This window comes from Cyclopterus lumpus, chromosome 6, assembly GCF_009769545.1.
Source record: "Cyclopterus lumpus isolate fCycLum1 chromosome 6, fCycLum1.pri, whole genome shotgun sequence".
NCBI classification, from domain to species: domain Eukaryota; kingdom Metazoa; phylum Chordata; class Actinopteri; order Perciformes; family Cyclopteridae; genus Cyclopterus; species Cyclopterus lumpus.
Genome location: NC_046971.1, coordinates 1,357,913 through 1,377,500, shown reverse-complemented (window position 1 = coordinate 1,377,500; position 19,588 = coordinate 1,357,913). Strand labels below are relative to the sequence as shown.

The 19,588-nt window shown below is 44.4% G+C and overlaps 2 protein-coding genes across 4 annotated transcripts in view; one reads left to right on the top strand and one right to left on the bottom strand.

Annotated features, from left to right (window-relative positions):
* The window catches only part of spg11 (SPG11 vesicle trafficking associated, spatacsin), a 38,014-nt gene extending 26,644 nt beyond the window's left edge, over positions 1-11,370 (bottom strand). For 2 of the 3 annotated variants that reach the window (XM_034534141.1, XM_034534142.1), the window contains exons 1-11: positions 10,902-11,366; positions 10,043-10,227; positions 9,550-9,813; positions 9,163-9,388; positions 8,950-9,087; positions 8,438-8,838; positions 1,960-2,105; positions 1,770-1,884; positions 1,389-1,544; positions 1,112-1,302; positions 1-70 (exon numbers count right to left, since the gene is read on the bottom strand). The exon at positions 1-70 is cut by the window's left edge and continues 107 nt beyond it. In XM_034534141.1, coding sequence (XP_034390032.1) covers positions 1-70; positions 1,112-1,302; positions 1,389-1,544; positions 1,770-1,884; positions 1,960-2,105; positions 8,438-8,838; positions 8,950-9,087; positions 9,163-9,388; positions 9,550-9,813; positions 10,043-10,227; positions 10,902-11,116 — 2,107 coding nt within the window. In that variant the 5' untranslated portion in view covers positions 11,117-11,366. Of the gene's footprint in view, positions 71-1,111; positions 1,303-1,388; positions 1,545-1,769; positions 1,885-1,959; positions 2,106-8,437; positions 8,839-8,949; positions 9,088-9,162; positions 9,389-9,549; positions 9,814-10,042; positions 10,228-10,901 lie in introns of all 3 variants that reach the window. The other variant, XM_034534143.1, reaches the window with a different exon arrangement.
* Positions 11,371-11,817: 447 nt separating this feature from the next.
* On the top strand, positions 11,818-12,987 carry LOC117731784 (cold-inducible RNA-binding protein A-like). Its single transcript, XM_034534154.1, has one exon. It carries the CDS (start codon positions 11,927-11,929, stop codon positions 12,569-12,571), a length of 645 nt encoding a protein of 214 aa, XP_034390045.1. The 5' UTR covers positions 11,818-11,926; the 3' UTR covers positions 12,572-12,987.
* Positions 12,988-19,588: the final 6,601 nt, after the last annotated feature.

The following is a 19,588-nucleotide window of genomic DNA, read 5'->3' as shown; positions in this document are numbered from 1 at the left end:
GGCTCCGCCTCCTCAGGACGGCCTGAGCTCTTAGAATCTGATTGGTCAGGACGGACTGGCAGACCACTTCCTGTAGAACACATGAAGGGACACAAACTGAGTCCATGAGTTAAAGCTGCATTCTCTTTCCTGACCACCAGGGGGCGACTCCTCTGGTTGTATAGAAGTCTATGCTTCATGTGTTAAAGCTGCATTCTTTCTCCTGACCACCAGGGGGCGACTCCTCTGGTTGTATAGAAGTCTATGCTTCATGTGTTAAAGCTGCATTCTCTCTCCTGACCACCAGGGGGCGACTCCTCTGGTTGTATAGAAGTCTATGCTTCATGTGTTAAAGCTGCATTCTCTCTCCTGACCACCAGGGGGCGACTCCTCTGGTTGTATAGAAGTCTATGCTTCATGTGTTAAAGCTGCATTCTCTCTCCTGACCACCAGGGGGCGACTCCTCTGGTTGTATAGAAGTCTATGCTTCATGTGTTAAAGCTGCATTCTCTCTACTGACCACCAGGGGGCGACTCCTCTGGTTGTATAGAAGTCTAAGCTTCATGTGTTAAAGCTGCATTCTCTCTCCTGACCACCAGGGGGCGACTCCTCTGGTTGTATAGAAGTCTATGCTTCATGTCTTAAAGCTGCATTCTCTCTCCTGACCACCAGGGGGCGACTCCTCTGGTTGTATAGAAGTCTATGCTTCATGTGTTAAAGCTGCATTCTCTCTCCTGACCACCAGGGGGCGACTCCTCTGGTTGTATAGAAGTCTATGCTTCATGTGTTAAAGCTGCATTCTCTCTACTGACCACCAGGGGGCGACTCCTCTGGTTGTATAGAAGTCTATATAAATGACTCTACTTCTCTTGATTTATTCCCTCAGTAAACATTGTAAACATTAGTTTTTGGTCTCAATCTCTAGTTTCAAGTCTTCTTCAATACAGAATGATGTTCATTTAGTAAATTATGGTCATTTAGAGTCAAACAGACCATAAAGCAGGGGATGCTTTAGGGGCGGGGCTACACAGTGATTGACAGGTCTCTACGAATGGTCGTCTCCATTGACCGTTCGTGGAAAATCTTAGATTTCTCGCCACGACTCAGACCTAAAGACACAAAAATAAGTCACCTCTGTCGGCAGCTGCTCCCACTCGTCTCTCTTCTCCTCCTCCTCCCCCTCTTTCTCCTCCTCCTGAGTGCGGTCAGCAGAGTCGGTGGCGTCGCCTCCTGCGGTCCAGGGGAACTTCTTCATGTAGCTCCTTAGCTCGGTGACGTAGCGGTCCAGAGCGTCCACACAGTCGCGCACGCCCTCGTCCTCGACTGCAGACAAGCAGAGAATAACCCAGCTCACCGTCTGCATCTGTGTCTGTCTGTGTGTACGTTTCTCTGTGTGTGTGTGGCCTCACGCTGTGTGTTGGACAGGACTGAGCGGATCTGTGTGTTGACGAAGGTCATGGTGACGTTGAGCAGCTGCTCAGAGAACTGACGGCTCTGAGCTTCACTGTTTGAGTCTCTGACGGCCGAACAGAGGAGGTCCAACGCAGGACACAACTCCTGGAAACCTACACACACACACACACACACACACACACACACACACACACACACACACACACACACACACACACACACACACACACACACACACACACACACACACACACACACACACACACACACACACACACTGAGAGCCAGACTTGCAGGTGGAGGCTAAGCTAACCCGGCTAGGACGCGAGACTACTCCACTACCCAGCATGCTTCATGCTTAAGATGGATGAACGTACGAGCGCTGAGGCTCCGCGTGGAGGCCGCCGGCTGGTCGGCATCAGGGACCAGAAGGTTTTCTTTACTCTTCAGGTAGAAGTCCACCGTGTCCAGCTGACGGTTCTTCAGGCCCGCCTGCAGACACGAACCAGGCTTTAAAAAAAGCAGCGCGACAGGTCTCCTCCCAAGGGTCAAAGGTCGTCCTCCTACCTGCAGGGCGTGGACGGGGATGGAGCAGCGCCCCCAGCTGTTCAGGTGACAGACTGCGTCCACTGTCGCTGCGCTGCCGAACAACATCAACCTGCTGAGCAAATCCTGCTGGGACACCGAGAACAGGACCTGGAAGACTCCAGACTCTGGAGACAGACAGGAAGAGACAGACAGACAGGAAGATAGAGAGACAGGTAGGAAGATAGAGAGACAGGCAGGAAGAGATAGACAGACAGGAAGATAGAGAGACAGACAGGAAGATAGAGAGACAGGCAGGAAGAGACAGACAGACAGGAAGATAGAGAGACAACAGGAAGATAGAGAGACAGACAGGAAGATAGAGAGACAGGCAGGAAGAGACAGACAGACAGGAAGATAGAGAGACAGGCAGGAAGATAGAGAGACAGGCAGGAAGAGACAGACAGACAGGAAGATAGAGAGACAGACAGGAAGATAAAGAGACAGGCAGGAAGATAGAGAGACAGGCAGGAAGATAAAGAGACAGGCAGGAAGATAGAGAGACAGACAGGAAGATAAAGAGACAGGCAGGAAGATAGAGAGACAGGCAGGAAGATAGAGGGACAGACAGGAAGAGACAGACAGACAGGAAGATAGAGAGACAGGCAGGAAGATAGAGAGACAGGCAGGAAGATAGAGAGACAGGCAGGAAGATAGAGAGACAGACAGGAAGATAGAGAGACAGACAGGAAGATAGAGAGACAGGCAGGAAGATAGAGAGACAGGCAGGAAGATAGAGGGACAGACAGGAAGAGACAGACAGACAGGAAGATAGCGAGACAGGCAGGAAGAGACAGACAGACAGGAAGATAGAGAGACAGGCAGGAAGATAGAGAGACAACAGGAAGATAAAGAGACAGACAGGAAGATAGAGAGACAGGCAGGAAGATAGAGAGACAGACAGGAAGATAAAGAGACAGACAGGAAGATAGAGAGACAGGCAGGAAGAGACAGACAGACAGGAAGATAGAGAGACAGGCAGGAAGATAGAGAGACAGGCAGGAAGAGACAGACAGACAGACAGGAAGATAGAGGGACAGACAGGAAGAGACAGACAGACAGGAAGATAGAGGGACAGACAGGAAGATAGAGAGACAGGCACGAAGATAGAGAGACAGACAGGAAGATAAAGAGACAGGCAGGAAGATAGAGGGACAGACAGGAAGAGACAGACAGACAGGAAGATAGAGGGACAGACAGGAAGATAGAGGGACAGACAGGAAGATAGAGAGACAGGCAGGAAGATAGAGAGACAGACAGGAAGATAAAGAGACAGACAGGAAGATAAAGAGACAGGCAGGAAGATAGAGAGACAGACAGGAAGATAAAGAGACAGGCAGGAAGATAGAGAGACAGACAGGAAGAGACAGACAGACAGGAAGATAGAGGGACAGACAGGAAGATAGAGAGACAGACAGGAAGATAGAGAGACAGACAGGAAGATAAAGAGACAGGCAGGAAGATAGAGAAACAGGCAGGAAGATAGAGAGACAGGCAGGAAGATAGAGAGACAGGCAGGAAGATAGAGGGACAACAGGAAGATAGAGAGACAGGCAGGAAGATAGAGAGACAGACAGGAAGATAGAGAGACAGGCAGGAAGATAGAGAGACAGGCAGGAAGATAGAGAGACAGGCAGGAAGAGACAGACAGACAGGAAGATAGAGAGACAGGCAGGAAGATAGAGGGACAACAGGAAGATAGAGAGACAGACAGGAAGATAGAGAGACAGACAGGAAGATAGAGAGACAGGCAGGAAGATAGAGAGACAGGCAGGAAGAGACAGACATACAGGAAGATAGAGGGACAGACAGGAAGATAGAGAGACAGGCAGGAAGAGACAGACAGGAAGATAGAGAGACAGGCAGGAAGATAGAGGGACAACAGGAAGATAGAGAGACAGGCAGGAAGATAGAGAGACAGACAGGAAGATAGAGAGACAGACAGGACGATAGAGGGACAGACAGGAAGATAGAGGGACAGACAGGAAGATAGAGAGACAGACAGGAAGATAAGAAGTTAGACCATAATTTAGTTAGTTAGAACGTGTCATGAAGTTTGGACTACAGACGATCATGTTGGACAACAGACGATCATGTTGGACTACAGACGATCATGTTGGACTACAGACGATCATGTTGGACTACAGACGATCATGTTGGACAACAGACGATCATGTTGGACTACAGACGATCATGTTGGACTACAGACGATCATGTTGGACTACAAACGATCATGTTGGACTACAGACGATCATGTTGGACAACAGACGATCATGTTGGACTACAGACGATCATGTTGGACTACAGACGATCATGTTGGACTACAGACGATCATGTTGGACTACAGACGATCATGTTGGACAACAAACAATCATGTTGGACAACAGATGATCATGTTGGACAACAGACGATCATGTTGGACTACGGACAATTATGTTGGACTACAGACGATCATGTTGGACTACGGACGATCATGTTGGACAACAGATGATCATGTTGGACAACAAACGATCATGTTGGACTACAGACGATCATGTTGGACTACAGACGATCATGTTGGACTACAGACGATCATGTTGGACTACAGACGATCATGTTGGACTACAGACGATCATGTTGGACTACAGACGATCATGTTGGACAACAAACGATCATGTTGGACTACAGACGATCATGTTGGACTACAGACGATCATGTTGGACAACCGACGATCATGTTGGACTACAGACTATCATGTTGGACTACAGACTATCATGTTGGACAACCGACGATCATGTTGGACTACGGACGATCATGTTGGACTACAGACGATCATGTTGGACAACAGACGATCATGTTGGACTACAGACGATCATGTTGGACTACAGACGATCATGTTGGACAACAGACGATCATGTTGGACTACAGACGATCATGTTGGACTACAGACGATCATGTTGGACTACAGACGATCATGTTGGACAACAGACGATCATGTTGGACTACAGACGATCATGTTGGACTACAGACGATCATGTTGGACTACAAACGATCATGTTGGACTACAGACGATCATGTTGGACAACAGACGATCATGTTGGACTACAGACGATCATGTTGGACTACAGACGATCATGTTGGACTACAGACGATCATGTTGGACTACAGACGATCATGTTGGACAACAAACAATCATGTTGGACAACAGATGATCATGTTGGACAACAGACGATCATGTTGGACTACGGACAATTATGTTGGACTACAGACGATCATGTTGGACTACGGACGATCATGTTGGACAACAGATGATCATGTTGGACAACAAACGATCATGTTGGACTACAGACGATCATGTTGGACTACAGACGATCATGTTGGACTACAGACGATCATGTTGGACTACAGACGATCATGTTGGACTACAGACGATCATGTTGGACTACAGACGATCATGTTGGACAACAAACGATCATGTTGGACTACAGACGATCATGTTGGACTACAGACGATCATGTTGGACAACCGACGATCATGTTGGACTACAGACTATCATGTTGGACTACAGACTATCATGTTGGACAACCGACGATCATGTTGGACTACGGACGATCATGTTGGACTACAGACGATCATGTTGGACAACAGACGATCATGTTGGACTACAGACGATCATGTTGGACTACAGACGATCATGTTGGACAACAGACGATCATGTTGGACTACAGACAATCATGTTGGACTACAGACGATCATGTTGGACTACAGACGATCATGTTGGACTACAGACGATCATGTTGGACTACAGACGATCGTGTTGGACAACAGACGATCATGTTGGACTACAGACGATCATGTTGGACTACAGACGATCATGTTGGACAACAGACGATCATGTTGGACAACAAACGATCATGTTGGACTACAGACGATCATGTTGGACTACAGACGATCATGTTGGACTACACATGATCATGTTGGACAACAGACGATCATGTTGGACTACAGACGATCATGTTGGACTACAGACTATCATGTTGGACAACAGACGATCATGTTGGACAACAGACGATCATGTTGGACTACAGACGATCATGTTGGACTACAAACAATCATGTTGGACAACAGACGATCATCGATCATGTTGGACTACAGACGATCATGTTGGACTACAGACGATCATGTTGGACTACAAACGATCATGTTGGACTACAAACGATCATGTTGGACAACAGACGATCATCGATCATGTTGGACTACAGACGATCATGTTGGACTACAGACGATCATGTTGGACAACAGACGATCATGTTGGACTACAGACGATCATGTTGGACTACAGACGATCATGTTGGACTACAGACGATCATGTTGGACAACAGACGATCATGTTGGACTACAGACGATCATGTTGGACTACAAACGATCATGTTGGACTACAGCCGATCATGTTGGACAACCGACGATCATGTTGGACAACAGACGATCATGTTGGACTACAGACGATCATGTTGGACTACACATGATCATGTTGGACAACAGACGATCATGTTGGACTACACATGATCATGTTGGACAACAGACGATCATGTTGGACAACAGACGATCATGTTGGACTACAGACGATCATGTTGGACTACACATGATCATGTTGGACAACAGACGATCATGTTGGACAACAGACGATCATGTTGGACTACAGACGATCATGTTGGACTACAAACAATCATGTTGGACTACAAACGATCATGTTGGACAACAGACGATCATGTTGGACAACAGACGATCATGTTGGACTACAAACGATCATGTTGGACAACAGACGATCATGTTGGACAACAGACGATCATGTTGGACTACAAACAATCATGTTGGACTACAGACGATCATGTTGGACAACAGACGATCATGTTGGACTACAAACGATCATGTTGGACTACAGACGATCATGTTGGACTACAAACAATCATGTTGGACAACAGACGATCATGTTGGACTACACATGATCATGTTGGACAACAGACGATCATGTTGGACAACAAACGATCATGTTGGACAACAGACGATCATGTTGGACTACAGACGATCATGTTGGACTACAAACAATCATGTTGGACAACAGACGATCATCGATCATGTTGGACAACAGACGATCATGTTGGACAACAGACGATCATGTTGGACTACAAACAATCATGTTGGACTACAGACGATCATGTTGGACAACAGACGATCATGTTGGACTACAGACGATCATGTTGGACTACAGACGATCATGTTGGACTACAGACGATCATGTTGGACAACAGACGATCATGTTGGACAACAGACGATCATGTTGGACAACAAACGATCATGTTGGACAACAGACGATCATGTTGGACTACACATGATCATGTTGGACAACAGACGATCATGTTGGACTACAGACGATCATGTTGGACTACAGACGATCATGTTGGACTACAAACAATCATGTTGGACAACAGACGATCATCGATCATGTTGGACAACAGACGATCATGTTGGACAACAGACGATCATGTTGGACAACAGACGATCATGTTGGACTACAAACGATCATGTTGGACTACAGACGATCATGTTGGACAACAGACGATCATGTTGGACTACAGACGATCATGTTGGACTACAGACGATCATGTTGGACTACATACGATCATGTTGGACAACAGACGATCATGTTGGACAACAGACGATCATGTTGGACTACAAACGATCATGTTGGACAACAGACGATCATGTTGGACTACAGACGATCATGTTGGACAACAGACGATCATGTTGGACTACAAACGATCATGTTGGACTACAGACGATCATGTTGGACTACAAACGATCATGTTGGACAACAGACGATAATGTTGGACTACAAACGATTATGTTGGACAACAGACGATCATGTTGGACTACAAACGATTATGTTGGACAACAGACGATCATGTTGGACTACATACGATCATGTTGGACTACAGACGATTATGTTGGACAACAGACGATCATGTTGGACTACAAACGATTATGTTGAACAACAGACGATCATGTTGGACAACAAACGATCATGTTGGACAACAGACGATCATGTTGGACAACAGACGATCATGTTGGACTACAGACGATCATGTTGGACTACAAACGATCATGTTGGACAACAGACGATCATGTTGGACAACAGACGATCATGTTGGACTACAAACGATCATGTTGGACAACAGACGATCATGTTGGACTACAGACGATCATGTTGGACTACAGACGATTATGTTGGACTACAGACGATCATGTTGGACTACACATGATCATGTTGGACAACAGACGATCATGTTGGACTACAAACAATCATGTTGGACAACAGACGATCATGTTGGACTACACATGATCATGTTGGACAACCGACGATCATGTTGGACAACAGACGATCATGTTGGACTACAGACGTTTTCCTTTCTTTCTGACTCACCCTTCAGCAGCAGTCGGTGCTGCCTCTCTCTGCAGTGCTGGACCGGAGCCGCCTCGCCCTCCGCCTCGTGGTGGCTCACTCTTCCGGACTCAAAGTCCCACAATGCCACGGTGGTCCGGCGGTTCCCGGGGGAGGCGAAGGTCAGCTGGGCGGAGAACTCGGACACGGTGAGCAGAGACGGAGCGGACCGCTCGGGGGCGGAGAAGGCCGCGGTCGCCCCGCCGCAAGGCACCCTGCTGTGGGCTGAGGACGACGCTCTGTGGGGCCTTGGGGGGTTGAGCGAGGAGGACCAGGACCAGGAGGAGGACCAGGAGGAGGACCAGGAGGAGGACCAGGAGGAGGAGGGAGCTGCAGACTTCTGAGCTCGGCTGTACATGGAGGCCAGACGAGCTTCCCAGGAGCTACAGAGGAGTTAAAAAGGTAGAGGTCAGAGGTCAAGGTTTTAAAATTAAAATAATTTTAATTGTGTATATATATAATTATATAAAATATATATATTATATATAATTCACCGGTCGGCGCTGAAGGGCGCCCCGAGGGCGGCGAGGCTGCAGACGGAGCTGGGCAGGCCGTCCTGGTCTGTGGGGGTCTGGGGCCGGATGGGGGGCCGTTGGGGGGCGGCAGCACACAGCAGGTGGTCTGGATACAATCTGGGAAGACAGACAGTTTGCGTTGTTTCTCTTTAATTAGAATAAATAACAAAGAGCTCGTTGTTCCCGCTGTACCTGAAGTAGCGGTCGAGGTCGACGGCGACGGCGGCGTGAGACTGAGTGACGGCCACGGCTGTGCTGAGGTCAGTGGACACCTGGAGGAGGCAGAAGGAGGAGCTGGAGGAGGAGAAGCAGGAGGAGAAGGAGGAGGAGACAAGGTCGTCCTCGGCCTGGAGAGACGTCAGGTAAGCCGGGAGGTCGATGCTGGCCAGCAGACTGCCATCGGTCACATGATACACAGCTGGAGGGCTCAGTTAAAGAATGGTGGTCCTCCTCCAGTCACTCAGTCAGTATCAGTGAACACTGTATTTAAAACTCTTTTAGTTTCACTTGATGTCATGTGTGATGTCATGTGCTTCATGTGTGATGATGTCATGTGATGTCACCAGCAGCAGAGGATACATATGAGTCCGGCGGCGCTGAGGACAAACAGGAAGTCTCTGCAGACGCAGTGGTGGACGGCGTAGCGTCCGCCGTCGTCAGTCAGACGGATGTTGCAGCAGGACGCCGTCTGCGGCTCCTCCTTCGTCTGCGGCTCCTCCTTCGTCTGCGGCTCCTCCTCCGCCTGCCTCCACTGCAGCTGCAGCAGCCAATCACGGTTCAGCAGCACGCAGCTGCGGCCGGCGGCAAACGACAACACGCACACGGACTGCAGCTCACACACATCTGGAGGGAAAGACTGTGTTTTATATTCACACGTCAACAGAACCCTCTGAGCAGTCTGGAAACAGAACCATCGGGACTACAAGTGGAGAACCAGAACCGTTGGGGCAGGAGAACAGTTATTTTACATTCTTAAATTCTTTGATAATTTCTTTTACAATAAATTTCCTTTTTTTTAACTTTACTTTTTAAAACAAGCGGAAAGTTTTGATCTACTTTTTGAAGTACTCACCGGGGTCCTGCTGTCTGACGGTCTGCAGCAGGCGGCCTGCAGGACACCCGGAGACCCGGAGGACGGTGATGGAGGACGATGGCTCCGCCTCCACCTGCAGCAGCGTCACGTCACCCTGAGCTCCAACAGCCAGCAGGGAGGAGCTACTGCTGGCTCCTCCCCCCTGCTCCTCCTCCCAGGAGAAGCTGGAGAAGACACATGGAGTACTTCTACTGTACTACATCTCAGAGACACATGGAGTACTTCTACTGTACTACACCTCAGAGACACATGGAGTACTTCTACTGTACTACACCTCAGAGACACATGGAGTACTTCTACTGTAATACATCTCAGAGGTACATGGAGTACTTCTACTGTACTACACCTCAGAGACACATGGAGTACTTCTACTGTACTACACCTCAGAGGTACATGGAGTACTTCTACTGTACTACATCTCAGAGACACATGGAGTACTTCTACTGTACTACACCTCAGAGGTACATGGAGTACTTCTACTGTACTACACCTCAGAGACACATGGAGTACTTCTACTGTACTACACCTCAGAGGTACATGGAGTACTTCTACTGTACTACACCTCAGAGACACATGGAGTACTTCTACTGTACTACACCTCAGAGACACATGGAGTACTTCTACTGTTCTACATCTCAGAGGTACATATTGTACTTCTACTGTAATACATCTCAGAGGTACATATTGTACTTCTACTGTACTACACCTCAGAGGTACATGTTGTACTTCTTACCGTACTACACCTCAGAGGTACATGTTGTACAAGTACAAGTACAACATACATTACTATGCCAGAATAAAAACAGATTGTTTTACATAAATAAATGGAGGGACTCACTCTGCGTAACACCCGTCCACTTCGGCCGGAGGAGCCTCTCTGTCCGCCGGGTTCCAGACCACCAGGCGGCCCCGGACCCCCAGACATCCGAGCAGGGAGCCTCCGGGAGCCAGCTCGGCTCTCCAGATGTCCGTCACGCCGCCACAGTGCCGGTTCTCCGGGATCACGCACACCTCTATTGAGCTGCTCTCCGGCCGCTGAGCCGCCTCCAGCATCTGGTGCGTTCAGGGGCCTCACTTTGGAGACATGTCTGGGGAGAAAAGAGAATCAATTCAACGCCGCTGAACAGCGAGTACATCGACGGTCACGGAAGATTGGACGTTTCTTCCTGTCACGCAAAACGGCAGCTGACTCCAAGTAGTCACGTGATCTGTCGGCGCCTGTCAGCTGACCAGGTCTGACCAATAGGAAAACGAGGAGAAAGTCAAGTTGTTGTCCAGTAAGAAATTATTGAAACAAGGAGCACTCTAATCTTATTTTTACCAAATACAAAGTAGACTAGTTGTATTATTAAAATTAAATTAAAAGTTAACAAATTTAATTAAAACTTCTGCAGAATAATATATATTATTGTATGATATTATTATTATCGAATTATAACTTTAATGTTGCAGCTGGTAAAGTTGGGCCTCATTTTACTTGCAATTCTTTTATTATTCTATCCTATTTTATATATATATATATTACATTGATCTTACTATTTTATTCTAATTCTTTAAATATTTTGCATTTTTATTATTGTTGTTTCCTATTTTTTTTATATATATATTGTGCATTTTATAATATTGTATTTGGATATGTTTATATATATTTATTATGATAAATATTTATATCTATATTTTATTTAATTAAATCTATCTATGTTCGAACACTGAGTCACAGTTCAATCGTTCCTCGATTGCTTTCCCCTGAACACAGGAACCGGAAGTGAGAAGGCTCCTACGTCGCAACGAGGGAACATAGATCTCTTTGTAAATCCGCCGCGCGCTCAGATTCGTTTGGTCTCCGGTTCATTAAGCAGCATCATGTCGGACGAGGGGAAACTGTTCATCGGGGGTTTGAGCTTCAACACCACCGACGATTCGCTGGCCGAGGCCTTCGGTAAATATGGCGCCATCGCGAAATGTGAAGTGATCCGGGACCGAGAAACGGACCGGTCTCGCGGCTTCGGCTTCGTGACATACGAGAACCCCGAGGACGCGAAAGACGCGAAGGACGGCATGGACGGGAAGGACCTGGACGACCGCCAGATCCGCGTGGACGTCGCTGGAAAGGGCAGAGGCGGCGGCCGCAGCGGCGGCAGCAGAGGCTATGGAGGCGGCGGCGGATGGAGCGGCGGCAACGACCGTAGTGGCGGCAGCGACCGGAGCAGCCACCGGAGCTACGGCGGTGGCGGCGGCGACCGCAGCTACAGCGGCGGCGGCGACCGCAGCTATGGCGGCGGTGGTGGCGACCGGAGCTATGGTAGCGGCAGCCGGAGCTATGGCGGCGGCGGCCAGAGCTACAGCAGCGGCGGTGGCGGCGGCGGCGGCGGTAGCCGCAGCTACGGCGGCGAACGGAACTTCAATCGAGGCAGTTCATCCGATGGTCCATCTGAAGGAAGCCAGTACCAGAGCAGCGGGCGCAGCGGCTACTCCAGCACCTACAGGGACAGCTACAGCAACGAGTAAACACCGCCCCGGCGCGACGTCCTCACTTTGGCCCGGCTGCGTCGCTCAAACACGCGCACTCCTCAAACAAAGATGTCCGCGTGATTGCTGAGCTTCGTTTTTTGTAATTCTGTTTTTTGTAGCTCGAGCATCTTAAGAAAAAAAAAATGTATCCATGAGTATTTTTTGTTCATTCCTCGAATAAACCATGTTACCAATTCCACTTAAGGACTATGCTTTGTTTATATTGTATTCCTCGAAGGTGGTTTTATTACCGTAATGTTTGAGCGAATAACGGCTCCCCATGCGGTCACTACCGCTGCCATTTTTTATTTATTTGTTATACTTTTATATCCGATGGGCTTGTTTTTACTTAATTTGTCCTCAAAATACTTTTTGGGGGTTTTATGCGAAATAAATGTTCCTATTAAAACCAACATGAGCGGCTCCTGTGTGTTCTTAGAGCGGATCGAGATGAACTGGTTAACGCTCGTGCGCGAGGCCTCTGTCTCGTATAAGGCCTTTTGCAGGATCCGCGTGACGTCGATGAACCCGGAAGTAAACATCTCGGTCGCTTCTCCGTCACGTTCTTTGTCAGGTTTCTTTTTACAGACTCCAGATCAGTTCCAAGTAAACCTCACTGCCCGCTCGTGAGACATCACGGAGGATATTTTTATACTTTTTCTTTGTTTACAAAGCCGTTGACACAGTCGAGCACCCTTCGTTTTGGATTGTCTTGACATATTTGGATTATGAGCATTCTCTATACAATGAAAGCCCTCTCAAAAGGCAATAGCTCTGAAATGAAGAGATGTTCATGTTGTTGGAGTCAGCTGATGAACCCTGAAGGTGATCAATGACCTCATGAGGATTTCATTTGACCCGTTCCTGTCTCTGAAGGAAGATGCTTCTGTAATAACAGCTGTTCTCAGGTCTGCTTCATGTTGTTGACTCCCCTGGTGGTAAAATGTGTCTCCATCCAGTAAGTATAATAACCAGCTATTCGCTCTCCAGTGTGAAGTCGTCACATGTTGGAGGAACTTCGCTCAGCATAATGGATAAAAGTGTTTATTGCCCCCCAAATATTAGATTAGATATACTTTATTTATCCCTAATTTACCAAACGTCTGGTTTTGTCTGACAAAAAGTCCAAAACCTAAAATGCATATAGTTTATTATTACCATTATTATAATAGAATATGTTGACTCGAACAAACATTGATTGGGTTTTGGGTTAGTCATCTTATTTAAAGGGGGAATTTCTTGTAGCAGCAGCAAGCATGTTTACAATATATACAATAAAATGAAATGGCAGGGCATATTATATTCAAGAATTTCAATAATAAAGGAAAACAATGCAACGTTAAATCACAAATTATTTTAGATTAGAGAGGTTTCCTTTAAGATTATATACACGTGTTACCCTCCAGAGCATGTTCTCTAGAAGATTAAGAAATATTTAGATATAAATCAAATCTAAACTAAGCCTCATCTTTTTGGGACATTGTCGGTTCTCTAAAAAGTTATGGCGACATTTTAAGAACATGTTACATTTGGATTCTTTAGCTATGACAGAAAATGTGAGAAAAGGGTGTATTTCATACATTTATTTATTATTATTATCTTTGCCACATTCTACATTTCTATGTGTAAGTTTACAAACCAAAAGCCTATTTTGTGTTTTTTTTAAATAGTTTGAATTATATATGAAAACTTTGAACGGATGTTCTAACAAAGACAGTTTACGATATTGTGCATGTCAAATAAAGAATGAAAAATATAAAATGTTGCTGTTGAAATGCAGAGGACACCTAGCGGAGACAAGAGGGAACTACAACGTTGGTGGTAGACGTGTCGATGCCTGTTCAAAACTATAAATAAATCCTTTACAAACACTCCGGTTGTCCTATGTTTATTATATCTCTATATTTATCTGACGTCAGATGACTGTCAGCTCTGGAACTGTGATCATTACAGATGGACTTATATACAAAAAATAGAATAGAATAATAAGAAAATTGCACAATATACACACACAAGATTATTGAATAATAAGAAAAACGGACAATATTTAAAAATAATAGAATAATTCTTTGCAATTCATGAAATTATATATATGTATAGTTGAATAAAGTATTATAAAAATAAAATAAAAACATTAACTCAGCTTGGAACCCTCCGAAGCAAAAAAAAGCCTGACTGGTAAAGTAAATACAAAGTCTATTTCCGGTGTCCGTTAAGGGTACTTCCGGATTAGATAAAAAACACCAATACCTGCCCTGCAGGAAAAAAAGGTGTTCATATGCTCCGACTCACCTTCAGTCCTAGCTTAAGATCTTCTCATACAAACAGTCGTTAAGACATACTGAAGTCCTTCAGTCAGCCACACGAATAACCAGTCAATAACCAGTCAGGGAGGTCGGGTTAAATTCCTGTGGGTTCCAGCACATGTGGGGGTGAGTGGGAATGAGAGGGCAAAGAGGGCTTTAAAGAAAGGAAACATAGAAATGAAGATTAGTACCAATAAGGCCGAGGCCGACAGTATCAACTGGGAAAATATCAACCAAATGGGGCAAAATAGGTGGGACAGAGGATACATTGATATTATATTCAAGAGATCAAGTTACCAGGGTAGGAAGTAGGAATAGGAGAGAGGAAAGTGTTCTGACAAGGTTACATTATTATCATTATGAATAATAAACAAAACACTGAACATGATAGAAACACCAGATAGGGTTGTGTGAAGGATGTGGAGAAGAGGAGTCCGTTGAGCATGAAGTGATGAGTTGTAAAGCGTTTGAGATGATGAGGAATAATCTGAAGGAACTAGGGGAAGATGAATGTACTATGTAATAAAGAACACAGGTTACAGTACTGTTAGCGTTCTTAAAGAACACAGGTTACAGTAGCCTACTGTTAGTGTTCTTAAAGAACACAGGTTACAGTACTGTTAGCGTTCTTAAAGAACACAGGTTACAGTACTGTTAGCGTTCTTAAAGAACACAGGTTACAGTAGCCTACTGTTAGTGTTCTTAAAGAACACAGGTTACAGTACTGTTAGCGTTATTAAAGAACACAGGTTACAGTACTGTTAGCGTTCTTAAAGAACACAGGTTACAGTACTGTTAGCGTTATTAAAGAACACAGGTTACAGTAGCCTACTGTTAGTGTTCTTAAAGAGCACAGGTTACAGTACTGTTAGCGTTCTTAAAGAACACAGGTTACAGTACTGTTAGCGTTATTAAAGAGCACAGGTTAGAGTACTGTTAGCGTGCTTAAAGAACACAGGTTAGAGTACTGTTAGTGTTCTTAAAGAACACAGGTTACAGTACTGTTAGTGTTCTTAAAGAACACAGGTTACAGTACTGTTAGCGTTCTTAAAGAGCACAGGTTAGAGTACTGTTAGCGTTCTTAAAGAACACAGGTTACAGTACTGTTAGCGTTCTTAAAGAGCACAGGGTAAAGTACTGTTAGCGTTCTTAAAGAGCACAGGTTACAGTACTGTTAGCGTTATTAAAGAACACAGGTTACAGTACTGTTAGCGTTCTTAAAGAACACAGGTTACAGTACTGTTAGCGTTCTTAAAGAGCACAGGTTACAGTACTGTTAGCGTTATTAAAGAACACAGGTTACAGTACTGTTAGCGTTCTTAAAGAACACAGGATACAGTAGCCTACTGTTAGCGTTCTTAAAGAACACAGGTTACAGTACTGTTAGCGTTATTAAAGAACACAGGTTACAGTACTGTTAGCGTTATTAAAGAACACAGGTTAGAGTACTGTTAGCGTTATTAAAGAACACAGGTTACAGTACTGTTAGCGTTATTAAAGAACACAGGTTACAGTACTGTTAGCGTTATTAAAGAACACAGGTTAGAGTACTGTTAGCGTTATTAAAGAACACAGGTTACAGTACTGTTAGCGTTCTTAAAGAACACAGGTTACAGTACTGTTAGCGTTCTTAAAGAACACAGGTTAGAGTACTGTTAGCGTTATTAAAGAACACAGGTTACAGTACTGTTAGCGTTCTTAAAGAACACAGGTTACAGTACTGTTAGCGTTATTAAAGAACACAGGTTACAGTACTTTTAGCGTTATTAAAGAACACAGGTTACAGTACTGTTAGTGTTCTTAAAGAACACAGGTTACAGTACTGTTAGCGTTCTTAAAGAACACAGGTTACAGTACTTTTAGCGTTATTAAAGAACACAGGTTACAGTAGCCTACTGTTAGTGTTCATAAAGAACACAGGTTACAGTACAGTTAGCGTTCTTAAAGAGCACAGGTTACAGTACTGTTAGCATTCTTAAAGAGCACAGGTTACAGTAGCCTACTATTAGTGTTCTTAAAGAACACAGGTTACAGTACTGTTAGCGTTATTAAAGAACACAGGTTACAGTACTGTTAGTGTTCTTAAAGAACACAGGTTACAGTACTTTTAGCGTTATTAAAGAACACAGGTTACAGTACTGTTAGTGTTCTTAAAGAACACAGGTTACAGTACTGTTAGCGTTCTTAAAGAGCACAGGTTACAGTACTGTTAGCATTCTTAAAGAGCACAGGTTACAGTAGCCTACTGTTAGCGTTCTTAAAGAACACAGGTTACAGTACTGTTAGCGTTCTTAAAGAGCACAGGTTACAGTACTGTTAGCGTTATTAAGGAACACAGGTTACAGTACTGTTAGCATTCTTAAAGAGCACAGGTTACAGTACTGTTAGCGTGCTTAAAGAACACAGGTTACAGTACTGTTAGCATTCTTAAAGAGCACAGGTTACAGTACTGTTAGCATTCTTAAAGAGCACAGGTTACAGTACTGTTAGTGTGCTTAAAGAACACAGGTTACAGTACTGTTAGCATTCTTAAAGAACACAGGTTAAAGTACTGTTAGGGTTCTTAAAGAACACAGGTTACAGTACTGTTAGCGTTCTTAAAGAACACAGGTTAAAGTACTGTTAGCGTTATTAAAGAACACAGGTTAGAGTACTGTTAGCGTTCTTAAAGAACACAGGTTACAGTACTGTTAGCGTTCTTAAAGAACACAGGTTAGAGTACTGTTAGCGTTATTAAAGAGCACAGGTTACAGTACTGTTAGCATTCTTAAAGAGCACAGGTTACAGTACTGTTAGCATTCTTAAAGAACACAGGTTACAGTACTGTTAGTGTTCTTAAAGAGCACAGGTTACAGTACTGTTAGTGTGCTTAAAGAAGACAGGTTACAGTACTGTTAGCGTTCTTAAAGAACACAGGTTAAAGTACTGTTAGGGTTCTTAAAGAACACAGGTTACAGTACTGTTAGCGTTCTTAAAGAGCACAGGTTACAGTACTGTTAGCGTTCTTAAAGAACACAGGTTACAGTACTGTTAGTGTTCTTAAAGAGCACAGGTTACAGTACTGTTAGCATTCTTAAAGAGCACAGGTTACAGTACTGTTAGCATTCTTAAAGAGCACAGGTTAGAGTACTGTTAGCGTTCTTAAAGAACACAGGTTACAGTACTGTTAGCGTTCTTAAAGAACACAGGTTACAGTACTGTTAGCGTTCTTAAAGAACACAGGTTACAGTAGCCTACTGTTAGCGTTCTTAAAGAACACAGGTTACAGTACTGTTAGCGTTCTTAAAGAACACAGGTTACAGTACTGTTAGCATTCTTAAAGAACACAGGTTACAGTAGCCTACTGTTAGCGTTCTTAAAGAACACAGGTTACAGTACTGTTAGCGTTATTAAAGAACACAGCTTAAATTACTGTTTGGGTTCTTAAAGAGCACAGGTTAGAGTACTGTTAGCGTTATTAAAGAACACAGGTTAAAGTACTGTTAGCGTTCTTAAAGAACACAGGTTACAGTACTGTTAGTGTTCTTAAAGAGCACAGGTTAGAGTACTGTTAGCGTGCTTAAAGAACACAGGTTAGAGTACTGTTAACGTGCTTAAAGAACACAGGTTAAAGTACTGTTAGCGTTCTTAAAGAACACAGGTTACAGTACTGTTAGCGTTCTTAAAGTGCACAGGTTAGAGTACTGTTAGCGTTCTTAAAGAGCACAGGTTACAGTATTGTTAGCGTTCTTAAAGAACACAGGTTACAGTACTGTTAGTGTTCTTAAAGAGCACAGGTTAGAGTACTGTTAGCGTTATTAAAGAACACAGGTTAAAGTACTGTTTGGGTTCTTAAAGAGCACAGGTTAGAGTACTGTTAGCGTTATTAAAGAACACAGGTTAAAGTACTGTTTGGGTTCTTAAAGAGCACAGGTTAGAGTACTGTTAGCGTTATTAAAGAACACAGGTTACAGTACTGTTAGCGTGCTTAAAGAACACAGGTTACAGTACTGTTAGCGTTATTAAAGAACACAGGTTACAGTACTGTTAGCGTTCTTAAAGAACACAGGTTACAGTACTGTTAGCATTCTTAAAGAGCACAGGTAACAGTACTGTTAGCATTCTTAAAGAGCACAGGTTAGAGTACTGTTAGCGTTATTAAAGAACACAGGTTACAGTACTGTTAGTGTTCTTAAAGAACACAGGTTACAGTACTGTTAGCGTTCTTAAAGAACACAGGTTACAGTACTTTTAGCGTTATTAAAGAACACAGGTTACAGTAGCCTACTGTTAGTGTTCATAAAGAACACAGGTTACAGTACAGTTAGCGTTCTTAAAGAGCACAGGTTACAGTACTGTTAGCATTCTTAAAGAGCACAGGTTACAGTAGCCTACTATTAGTGTTCTTAAAGAACACAGGTTACAGTACTGTTAGCGTTATTAAAGAACACAGGTTACAGTACTGTTAGTGTTCTTAAAGAACACAGGTTACAGTACTTTTAGCGTTATTAAAGAACACAGGTTACAGTACTGTTAGTGTTCTTAAAGAACACAGGTTACAGTACTGTTAGCGTTCTTAAAGAGCACAGGTTACAGTACTGTTAGCATTCTTAAAGAGCACAGGTTACAGTAGCCTACTGTTAGCGTTCTTAAAGAACACAGGTTACAGTACTGTTAGCGTTCTTAAAGAGCACAGGTTACAGTACTGTTAGCGTTATTAAGGAACACA

Excerpts from the sequence above, each read along its gene's own strand:
- LOC117731784 (XM_034534154.1), top strand. The coding sequence starts at position 11,927 with ATGTCGGACGAGGGGAAACTGTTCATCGGGGGTTTGAGCTTCAACACC.